The sequence below is a fragment of the Haliotis rufescens genome, unplaced genomic scaffold (assembly GCF_023055435.1).
Source record: "Haliotis rufescens isolate VD_foot unplaced genomic scaffold, xgHalRufe1.0.p SCAF_21, whole genome shotgun sequence".
In the NCBI taxonomy this organism is placed as follows: Eukaryota; Metazoa; Mollusca; class Gastropoda; order Lepetellida; family Haliotidae; genus Haliotis; species Haliotis rufescens.
In genome coordinates this window covers 1,009,008-1,021,295 of record NW_025963902.1, presented here as the reverse complement: position 1 = coordinate 1,021,295, position 12,288 = coordinate 1,009,008, and the positions used below count along the sequence as shown (strand labels likewise).

At 51.2% G+C, this 12,288-nt stretch overlaps 1 protein-coding gene across 1 annotated transcript in view; it reads left to right on the top strand.

The window, feature by feature from the left end:
• LOC124141655 (eIF-2-alpha kinase activator GCN1-like) overlaps window positions 1–12,288 on the top strand; it is a 79,459-nt gene that overhangs the window by 13,494 nt on the left and 53,677 nt on the right. The window contains exons 11-12 of the mRNA XM_048401066.1: window positions 221–318; window positions 1,765–1,840. Of these exons, the coding sequence (XP_048257023.1) occupies window positions 221–318; window positions 1,765–1,840 (174 nt within the window). The remainder of the gene's footprint in view (window positions 1–220; window positions 319–1,764; window positions 1,841–12,288) is intronic.

The following is a 12,288-nucleotide window of genomic DNA, read 5'->3' as shown; positions in this document are numbered from 1 at the left end:
TCCCTGAGAAAACATTTCCAATAAGACATTACACAAATTACAAAAAAGATGTTTTCATAAGATGTAGCACTCTGAAGACCAATGCAAACTCTGCATGGAATAAGCTGCTTTAGTAAATCTTCAGTCTGTGAACATGACAGTCCTGCCTGTAGGGTTCCTCCCACATTAATCTGGCCTCATCATGACAACCTAGTCACTCTCGCCATGGTTGTGTTGACAGTGCACGAGGGCACCCTGGTCCATGCCCTCGCCATGCTGTCCTTGTGGTGTACCAAGTTCTACACAGTCGTCCCAGACAAACTCATGCAGTGGTTCAAGGTAGGTCACCAGGGTAATATGAAAGTTCATAATTGCCCTCCTTTTGTCAAGGTTGTTAGGATAAATATGAAACTGTGAACCACAATGTGAACCATGAAAACATGCAGTAAAATAACTTTAATTGAATCAGATGGTTTATCAAGTCCTGGATATTTTAATATCCCATGTTCTAGTCTCTAAAACAAAGGTCATACTGTGGACCTCAATTTTGAGTCTATTGATTTTTAGATCATTCTTGCATACCTGTGGCCATTACAGATCATAAGGTGTTACAGTATCTCAACTCCATGTGGATTCTGGGGTAGAGTTGGTCCCCTGCAATCTTTGCTGGTCATGAGAGGCTGCTCAGTTATTGGGTGGCCATCAGCCAAGTCCCCTGACGGTACTCATAATATCAATCACTGGATTGTCTGGTCCTGACTAGAGTATTTGCAGGCTGCAATCATATATTCGAGGAATGCTGAGTGTGACGGTAAACAGCACGCACGCACGCACGCACGCACGCACGCACGCACGCACGCACGCACACACACACACACACACACACGCACAGAGAACTCCATCAAAGTAGGGCTGAATGGTGACAGCCTTCACTCGTGGTTGATTCCCCACATGGATAGAGTGTGTGAAGCCTTGATGATCCCTGCAAGCTGGAATAATGCCAGAGGTGACATAAAATGCTCTCACTCACTTGTGAATTTGGCATTGTAGCTGTGAGAAAATAGGCATTGCCTATGGGCATTTATTGTAGGAGTAGAGTTCTATCTCTTTATTCCAGCTGTATGAACGTATGTAAATTTAAATAGACAATACACTGGTTGATCTCTTGAGCATCATAAGCATATGTAATTAGGACACGATGACATGCATCTACCAAGTCAGCGACTCCCTGATCCCATTAGTCACGTCTTTGGACAAATTTTGGTTGCTGAAAAATAGTTCTAACCGGATCTTCTCAGGCTTAATGTCATTGGGAAACATCCTGCACCACTCTGACCATCTCACCACCACTCTGACCATCTCACCACCACTCTGACCATCTCACCACCACTCTGACCATCTCACCACCACTCTGACCATCTCACCACCACTCTGACCATCTCACCACCACTCTGACCATCTCACCACCACTCTGACCATCTCACCACCACTCTGACCATCTCACCACCACTCTGACCATCTCACCACCACTCTGACCATCTCACCACCACTCTGACCATCTCACCACCACTCTGACCATCTCACCACCACTCTGACCATCTCACCACCACTCTGACCATCTCACCACCACTCTGACCATGTCACCACCACTCTGACCATCTCACCACCACTCTGACCATCTCACCACCACTCTGACCATCTCACCACCACTCTGACCATCTCACCACCACTCTGACCATCTCACCACCACTCTGACCATCTCACCACCACTCTATTGTTTTGCAGAAGGGAATAACACTGAAGACAACCACGTCGGCTGTGAGGAACGCCTACATCCTGTGTATGAACGCATCCTTCCACGGTAAGTGCTGGTGGTCGTCATGGTGATCCACCACTGCTGTATGAACGCATCCTTCCACGGTAAGTGCTGGTGGTCGTCATGGTGATCCACCACTGCTGTATGAATGCATCCTTCCACGGTAAGTGCTGGTGGTCGTCATGGTGATCCACCACTGCTGTATGAATGCATCCTTCCACGGTAAGTGCTGGTGGTCGTCATGGTGATCCACCACTGCTGTATGAATGCATCCTTCCACGGTAAGTGCTGGTGGTCGTCATGGTGATCCATCACTGCTGTATGAATGCATCCTTCCACGGTAAGTGCTGGTGGTCGTCATGGTGATCCACCACTGCTGTATGAATGCATCCTTCCACGGTAAGTGCTGGTGGTCGTCATGGTGATCCATCACTGCTGTATGAATGCATCCTTCCACGGTAAGTGCTGGTGGTCGTCATGGTGATCCATCACTGCTGTATGAATGCATCCTTCCACGGTAAGTGCTGGTGGTCGTCATGGTGATCCATCACTGCTGTATGAATGCATCCTTCCACGGTAAGTGCTGGTGGTCGTCATGGTGATCCACCACTGCTGTATGAATGCATCCTTCCACGGTAAGTGCTGGTGGTCGTCATGGTGATCCACCACTGCTGTATGAATGCATCCTTCCACGGTAAGTGCTGGTGGTCGTCATGGTGATCCATCACTGCTGTATGAATGCATCCTTCCACGGTAAGTGCTGGTGGTCGTCATGGTGATCCACCACTGCTGTATGAATGCATCTCACCACCACTCTGACCATCTCACCACCACTCTGACCATCTCACCACCACTCTGACCATCTCACCACCACTCTGACCATCTCACCACCACTCTGATCCATCACTGCTGTATGAATGCATCCTTCCACGGTAAGTGCTGGTGGTCGTCATGGTGATCCATCACTGCTGTATGAATGCATCCTTCCACGGTAAGTGCTGGTGGTCGTCATGGTGATCCACCACTGCTGTATGAATGCATCTCACCACCACTCTGACCATCTCACCACCACTCTGACCATCTCACCACCACTCTGACCATCTCACCACCACTCTGACCATCTCACCACCACTCTGATCCATCACTGCTGTATGAATGCATCCTTCCACGGTAAGTGCTGGTGGTCGTCATGGTGATCCATCACTGCTGTATGAATGCATCCTTCCACGGTAAGTGCTGGTGGTCGTCATGGTGATCCACCACTGCTGTATGAATGCATCTCACCACCACTCTGACCATCTCACCACCACTCTGACCATCTCACCACCACTCTGACCATCTCACCACCACTCTGACCACTGCTGTATGAATGCATCCTTCCACGGTAAGTGCTGGTGGTCGTCATGGTGATCCATCACTGCTGTATGAATGCATCCTTCCACGGTAAGTGCTGGTGGTCGTCATGGTGATCCACCACTGCTGTATGAATGCATCTCACCACCACTCTGACCATCTCACCACCACTCTGACCATCTCACCACCACTCTGACCATCTCACCACCACTCTGACCATCTCACCACCACTCTGACCACTGCTGTATGAATGCATCCTTCCACGGTAAGTGCTGGTGGTCGTCATGGTGATCCATCACTGCTGTATGAATGCATCCTTCCACGGTAAGTGCTGGTGGTCGTCATGGTGATCCACCACTGCTGTATGAATGCATCTCACCACCACTCTGACCATCTCACCACCACTCTGACCATCTCACCACCACTCTGACCATCTCACCACCACTCTGACCATCTCACCACCACTCTGATCCATCACTGCTGTATGAATGCATCCTTCCACGGTAAGTGCTGGTGGTCGTCATGGTGATCCATCACTGCTGTATGAATGCATCCTTCCACGGTAAGTGCTGGTGGTCGTCATGGTGATCCACCACTGCTGTATGAATGCATCCTTCCACGGTAAGTGCTGGTGGTCGTCATGGTGATCCACCACTGCTGTATGAATGCATCCTTCCACGGTAAGTGCTGGTGGTCGTCATGGTGATCCATCACTGCTGTATGAATGCATCCTTCCACGGTAAGTGCTGGTGGTCGTCATGGTGATCCACCACTGCTGTATGAATGCATCCTTCCACGGTAAGTGCTGGTGGTCGTCATGGTGATCCATCACTGCTGTATGAATGCATCCTTCCACGGTAAGTGCTGGTGGTCGTCATGGTGATCCATCACTGCTGTATGAATGCATCCTTCCACGGTAAGTGCTGGTGGTCGTCATGGTGATCCATCACTGCTGTATGAATGCATCCTTCCACGGTAAGTGCTGGTGGTCGTCATGGTGATCCACCACTGCTGTATGAATGCATCCTTCCACGGTAAGTGCTGGTGGTCGTCATGGTGATCCACCACTGCTGTATGAATGCATCCTTCCACGGTAAGTGCTGGTGGTCGTCATGGTGATCCATCACTGCTGTATGAATGCATCCTTCCACGGTAAGTGCTGGTGGTCGTCATGGTGATCCACCACTGCTGTATGAATGCATCCTTCCACGGTAAGTGCTGGTGGTCGTCATGGTGATCCATCACTGCTGTATGAATGCATCCTTCCACGGTAAGTGCTGGTGGCCGTCATGGTGATCCATCACTGCTGTATGAATGCTTCCTTCCACGGTAAGTGCTGGTGGTCGTCATGGTGATCCACCACTGCTGTATGAATGCATCCTTCCACGGTAAGTGCTGGTGGTCGTCATGGTGATCCACCACTGCTGTATGAATGCATCCTTCCACGGTAAGTGCTGGTGGCCGTCATGGTGATCCATCACTGCTGTATGAATGCATCCTTCCACGGTAAGTGCTGGTGGTCGTCATGGTGATCCACCACTGCTGTATGAATGCATCCTTCCACGGTAAGTGCTGGTGGCCGTCATGGTGATCCACCACTGCTGTATGAATGCATCCTTCCACGGTAAGTGCTGGTGGTCGTCATGGTGATCCATCACTGCTGTATGAATGCATCCTTCCACGGTAAGTGCTGGTGGTCGTCATGGTGATCCATCACTGCTGTATGAATGCATCCTTCCACGGTAAGTGCTGGTGGTCGTCATGGTGATCCACCACTGCTGTATGAATGCATCCTTCCACGGTAAGTGCTGGTGGTCGTCATGGTGATCCACCACTGCTGTATGAATGCATCCTTCCACGGTAAGTGCTGGTGGTCGTCATGGTGATCCATCACTGCTGTATGAATGCATCCTTCCACGGTAAGTGCTGGTGGTCGTCATGGTGATCCACCACTGCTGTATGAATGCATCCTTCCACGGTAAGTGCTGGTGGTCGTCATGGTGATCCACCACTGCTGTATGAATGCATCCTTCCACGGTAAGTGCTGGTGGTCGTCATGGTGATCCATCACTGCTGTATGAATGCATCCTTCCACGGTAAGTGCTGGTGGTCGTCATGGTGATCCATCACTGCTGTATGAATGCATCCTTCCACGGTAAGTGCTGGTGGTCGTCATGGTGATCCATCACTGCTGTATGAATGCATCCTTCCACGGTAAGTGCTGGTGGTCGTCATGGTGATCCATCACTGCTGTATGAATGCATCCTTCCACGGTAAGTGCTGGTGGTCGTCATGGTGATCCATCACTGCTGTATGAATGCATCCTTCCACGGTAAGTGCTGGTGGTCGTCATGGTGATCCACCACTGCTGTATGAATGCATCCTTCCACGGTAAGTGCTGGTGGTCGTCATGGTGATCCACCACTGCTGTATGAATGCATCCTTCCACGGTAAGTGCTGGTGGTCGTCATGGTGATCCATCACTGCTGTATGAATGCATCCTTCCACGGTAAGTGCTGGTGGTCGTCATGGTGATCCACCACTGCTGTATGAATGCATCCTTCCACGGTAAGTGCTGGTGGTCGTCATGGTGATCCATCACTGCTGTATGAATGCATCCTTCCACGGTAAGTGCTGGTGGCCGTCATGGTGATCCATCACTGCTGTATGAATGCTTCCTTCCACGGTAAGTGCTGGTGGTCGTCATGGTGATCCACCACTGCTGTATGAATGCATCCTTCCACGGTAAGTGCTGGTGGTCGTCATGGTGATCCACCACTGCTGTATGAATGCATCCTTCCACGGTAAGTGCTGGTGGTCGTCATGGTGATCCATCACTGCTGTATGAATGCATCCTTCCACGGTAAGTGCTGGTGGTCGTCATGGTGATCCACCACTGCTGTATGAATGCATCCTTCCACGGTAAGTGCTGGTGGCCGTCATGGTGATCCACCACTGCTGTATGAATGCATCCTTCCACGGTAAGTGCTGGTGGTCGTCATGGTGATCCACCACTGCTGTATGAATGCTTCCTTCCACGGTAAGTGCTGGTGGTCGTCATGGTGATCCACCACTGCTGTATGAATGCATCCTTCCACGGTAAGTGCTGGTGGTCGTCATGGTGATCCATCACTGCTGTATGAATGCATCCTTCCACGGTAAGTGCTGGTGGTCGTCATGGTGATCCATCACTGCTGTATGAATGCATCCTTCCACGGTAAGTGCTGGTGGTCGTCATGGTGATCCACCACTGCTGTATGAATGCATCCTTCCACGGTAAGTGCTGGTGGTCGTCATGGTGATCCACCACTGCTGTATGAATGCATCCTTCCACGGTAAGTGCTGGTGGTCGTCATGGTGATCCATCACTGCTGTATGAATGCATCCTTCCACGGTAAGTGCTGGTGGTCGTCATGGTGATCCACCACTGCTGTATGAATGCATCCTTCCACGGTAAGTGCTGGTGGTCGTCATGGTGATCCATCACTGCTGTATGAATGCATCCTTCCACGGTAAGTGCTGGTGGTCGTCATGGTGATCCATCACTGCTGTATGAATGCATCCTTCCACGGTAAGTGCTGGTGGTCGTCATGGTGATCCATCACTGCTGTATGAATGCATCCTTCCACGGTAAGTGCTGGTGGTCGTCATGGTGATCCACCACTGCTGTATGAATGCATCCTTCCACGGTAAGTGCTGGTGGTCGTCATGGTGATCCACCACTGCTGTATGAATGCATCCTTCCACGGTAAGTGCTGGTGGTCGTCATGGTGATCCATCACTGCTGTATGAATGCATCCTTCCACGGTAAGTGCTGGTGGTCGTCATGGTGATCCACCACTGCTGTATGAATGCATCCTTCCACGGTAAGTGCTGGTGGTCGTCATGGTGATCCACCACTGCTGTATGAATGCATCCTTCCACGGTAAGTGCTGGTGGTCGTCATGGTGATCCACCACTGCTGTATGAATGCATCCTTCCACGGTAAGTGCTGGTGGTCGTCATGGTGATCCATCACTGCTGTATGAATGCATCCTTCCACGGTAAGTGCTGGTGGTCGTCATGGTGATCCACCACTGCTGTATGAATGCATCCTTCCACCGTAAGTGCTGGTGGTCGTCATGGTGATCCACCACTGCTGTATGAATGCATCCTTCCACGGTAAGTGCTGGTGGTCGTCATGGTGATCCATCACTGCTGTATGAATGCATCCTTCCACGGTAAGTGCTGGTGGTCGTCATGGTGATCCACCACTGCTGTATGAATGCATCCTTCCACGGTAAGTGCTGGTGGTCGTCATGGTGATCCATCACTGCTGTATGAATGCATCCTTCCACGGTAAGTGCTGGTGGCCGTCATGGTGATCCATCACTGCTGTATGAATGCTTCCTTCCACGGTAAGTGCTGGTGGTCGTCATGGTGATCCACCACTGCTGTATGAATGCATCCTTCCACGGTAAGTGCTGGTGGTCGTCATGGTGATCCACCACTGCTGTATGAATGCATCCTTCCACGGTAAGTGCTGGTGGCCGTCATGGTGATCCATCACTGCTGTATGAATGCATCCTTCCACGGTAAGTGCTGGTGGTCGTCATGGTGATCCACCACTGCTGTATGAATGCATCCTTCCACGGTAAGTGCTGGTGGCCGTCATGGTGATCCACCACTGCTGTATGAATGCATCCTTCCACGGTAAGTGCTGGTGGTCGTCATGGTGATCCATCACTGCTGTATGAATGCATCCTTCCACGGTAAGTGCTGGTGGTCGTCATGGTGATCCATCACTGCTGTATGAATGCATCCTTCCACGGTAAGTGCTGGTGGTCGTCATGGTGATCCACCACTGCTGTATGAATGCATCCTTCCACGGTAAGTGCTGGTGGTCGTCATGGTGATCCACCACTGCTGTATGAATGCATCCTTCCACGGTAAGTGCTGGTGGTCGTCATGGTGATCCATCACTGCTGTATGAATGCATCCTTCCACGGTAAGTGCTGGTGGTCGTCATGGTGATCCACCACTGCTGTATGAATGCATCCTTCCACGGTAAGTGCTGGTGGTCGTCATGGTGATCCACCACTGCTGTATGAATGCATCCTTCCACGGTAAGTGCTGGTGGTCGTCATGGTGATCCATCACTGCTGTATGAATGCATCCTTCCACGGTAAGTGCTGGTGGTCGTCATGGTGATCCACCACTGCTGTATGAATGCATCCTTCCACGGTAAGTGCTGGTGGTCGTCATGGTGATCCACCACTGCTGTATGAATGCATCCTTCCACGGTAAGTGCTGGTGGTCGTCATGGTGATCCATCACTGCTGTATGAATGCATCCTTCCACGGTAAGTGCTGGTGGTCGTCATGGTGATCCACCACTGCTGTATGAATGCATCCTTCCACGGTAAGTGCTGGTGGTCGTCATGGTGATCCACCACTGCTGTATGAATGCATCCTTCCACGGTAAGTGCTGGTGGTCGTCATGGTGATCCATCACTGCTGTATGAATGCATCCTTCCACGGTAAGTGCTGGTGGTCGTCATGGTGATCCACCACTGCTGTATGAATGCATCCTTCCACGGTAAGTGCTGGTGGTCGTCATGGTGATCCACCACTGCTGTATGAATGCATCCTTCCACGGTAAGTGCTGGTGGCCGTCATGGTGATCCACCACTGCTGTATGAATGCATCCTTCCACGGTAAGTGCTGGTGGTCGTCATGGTGATCCATCACTGCTGTATGAATGCATCCTTCCACGGTAAGTGCTGGTGGTCGTCATGGTGATCCATCACTGCTGTATGAATGCATCCTTCCACGGTAAGTGCTGGTGGTCGTCATGGTGATCCACCACTGCTGTATGAATGCATCCTTCCACGGTAAGTGCTGGTGGTCGTCATGGTGATCCATCACTGCTGTATGAATGCATCCTTCCACGGTAAGTGCTGGTGGTCGTCATGGTGATCCACCACTGCTGTATGAATGCATCCTTCCACGGTAAGTGCTGGTGGTCGTCATGGTGATCCACCACTGCTGTATGAATGCATCCTTCCACGGTAAGTGCTGGTGGCCGTCATGGTGATCCATCACTGCTGTATGAATGCATCCTTCCACGGTAAGTGCTGGTGGCCGTCATGGTGATCCACCACTGCTGTATGAATGCATCCTTCCACGGTAAGTGCTGGTGGCCGTCATGGTGATCCACCACTGCTGTATGAATGCATCCTTCCACGGTAAGTGCTGGTGGTCGTCATGGTGATCCATCACTGCTGTATGAATGCATCCTTCCACGGTAAGTGCTGGTGGTCGTCATGGTGATCCACCACTGCTGTATGAATGCATCCTTCCACGGTAAGTGCTGGTGGTCGTCATGGTGATCCATCACTGCTGTATGAATGCATCCTTCCACGGTAAGTGCTGGTGGTCGTCATGGTGATCCACCACTGCTGTATGAATGCATCCTTCCACGGTAAGTGCTGGTGGTCGTCATGGTGATCCACCACTGCTGTATGAATGCATCCTTCCACGGTAAGTGCTGGTGGTCGTCATGGTGATCCATCACTGCTGTATGAATGCATCCTTCCACGGTAAGTGCTGGTGGCCGTCATGGTGATCCATCACTGCTGTATGAATGCATCCTTCCACGGTAAGTGCTGGTGGTCGTCATGGTGATCCACCACTGCTGTATGAATGCATCCTTCCACGGTAAGTGCTGGTGGCCGTCATGGTGATCCACCACTGCTGTATGAATGCATCCTTCCACGGTAAGTGCTGGTGGTCGTCATGGTGATCCATCACTGCTGTATGAATGCATCCTTCCACGGTAAGTGCTGGTGGTCGTCATGGTGATCCATCACTGCTGTATGAATGCATCCTTCCACGGTAAGTGCTGGTGGTCGTCATGGTGATCCACCACTGCTGTATGAATGCATCCTTCCACGGTAAGTGCTGGTGGTCGTCATGGTGATCCATCACTGCTGTATGAATGCATCCTTCCACGGTAAGTGCTGGTGGTCGTCATGGTGATCCACCACTGCTGTATGAATGCATCCTTCCACGGTAAGTGCTGGTGGTCGTCATGGTGATCCACCACTGCTGTATGAATGCATCCTTCCACGGTAAGTGCTGGTGGTCGTCATGGTGATCCATCACTGCTGTATGAATGCATCCTTCCACGGTAAGTGCTGGTGGTCGTCATGGTGATCCATCACTGCTGTATGAATGCATCCTTCCACGGTAAGTGCTGGTGGTCGTCATGGTGATCCATCACTGCTGTATGAATGCATCCTTCCACGGTAAGTGCTGGTGGCCGTCATGGTGATCCATCACTGCTGTATGAATGCATCCTTCCACGGTAAGTGCTGGTGGTCGTCATGGTGATCCATCACTGCTGTATGAATGCATCCTTCCACGGTAAGTGCTGGTGGTCGTCATGGTGATCCACCACTGCTGTATGAATGCATCCTTCCACGGTAAGTGCTGGTGGTCGTCATGGTGATCCACCACTGCTGTATGAATGCATCCTTCCACGGTAAGTGCTGGTGGTCGTCATGGTGATCCATCACTGCTGTATGAATGCATCCTTCCACGGTAAGTGCTGGTGGTCGTCATGGTGATCCACCACTGCTGTATGAATGCATCCTTCCACGGTAAGTGCTGGTGGTCGTCATGGTGATCCATCACTGCTGTATGAATGCATCCTTCCACGGTAAGTGCTGGTGGCCGTCATGGTGATCCATCACTGCTGTATGAATGCTTCCTTCCACGGTAAGTGCTGGTGGTCGTCATGGTGATCCACCACTGCTGTATGAATGCATCCTTCCACGGTAAGTGCTGGTGGTCGTCATGGTGATCCACCACTGCTGTATGAATGCATCCTTCCACGGTAAGTGCTGGTGGTCGTCATGGTGATCCACCACTGCTGTATGAATGCATCCTTCCACGGTAAGTGCTGGTGGTCGTCATGGTGATCCACCACTGCTGTATGAATGCATCCTTCCACGGTAAGTGCTGGTGGTCGTCATGGTGATCCATCACTGCTGTATGAATGCATCCTTCCACGGTAAGTGCTGGTGGTCGTCATGGTGATCCACCACTGCTGTATGAATGCATCCTTCCACGGTAAGTGCTGGTGGTCGTCATGGTGATCCACCACTGCTGTATGAATGCATCCTTCCACGGTAAGTGCTGGTGGTCGTCATGGTGATCCATCACTGCTGTATGAATGCATCCTTCCACGGTAAGTGCTGGTGGTCGTCATGGTGATCCACCACTGCTGTATGAATGCATCCTTCCACGGTAAGTGCTGGTGGTCGTCATGGTGATCCACCACTGCTGTATGAATGCATCCTTCCACGGTAAGTGCTGGTGGTCGTCATGGTGATCCATCACTGCTGTATGAATGCATCCTTCCACGGTAAGTGCTGGTGGTCGTCATGGTGATCCACCACTGCTGTATGAATGCATCCTTCCACGGTAAGTGCTGGTGGTCGTCATGGTGATCCACCACTGCTGTATGAATGCATCCTTCCACGGTAAGTGCTGGTGGTCGTCATGGTGATCCATCACTGCTGTATGAATGCATCCTTCCACGGTAAGTGCTGGTGGTCGTCATGGTGATCCACCACTGCTGTATGAATGCATCCTTCCACGGTAAGTGCTGGTGGTCGTCATGGTGATCCATCACTGCTGTATGAATGCATCCTTCCACGGTAAGTGCTGGTGGCCGTCATGGTGATCCATCACTGCTGTATGAATGCTTCCTTCCACGGTAAGTGCTGGTGGTCGTCATGGTGATCCACCACTGCTGTATGAATGCATCCTTCCACGGTAAGTGCTGGTGGTCGTCATGGTGATCCACCACTGCTGTATGAATGCATCCTTCCACGGTAAGTGCTGGTGGCCGTCATGGTGATCCATCACTGCTGTATGAATGCATCCTTCCACGGTAAGTGCTGGTGGTCGTCATGGTGATCCACCACTGCTGTATGAATGCATCCTTCCACGGTAAGTGCTGGTGGCCGTCATGGTGATCCACCACTGCTGTATGAATGCATCCTTCCACGGTAAGTGCTGGTGGTCGTCATGGTGATCCACCACTGCTGTATGAATGCATCCTTCCACGGTAAGTGCTGGTGGTCGTCATGG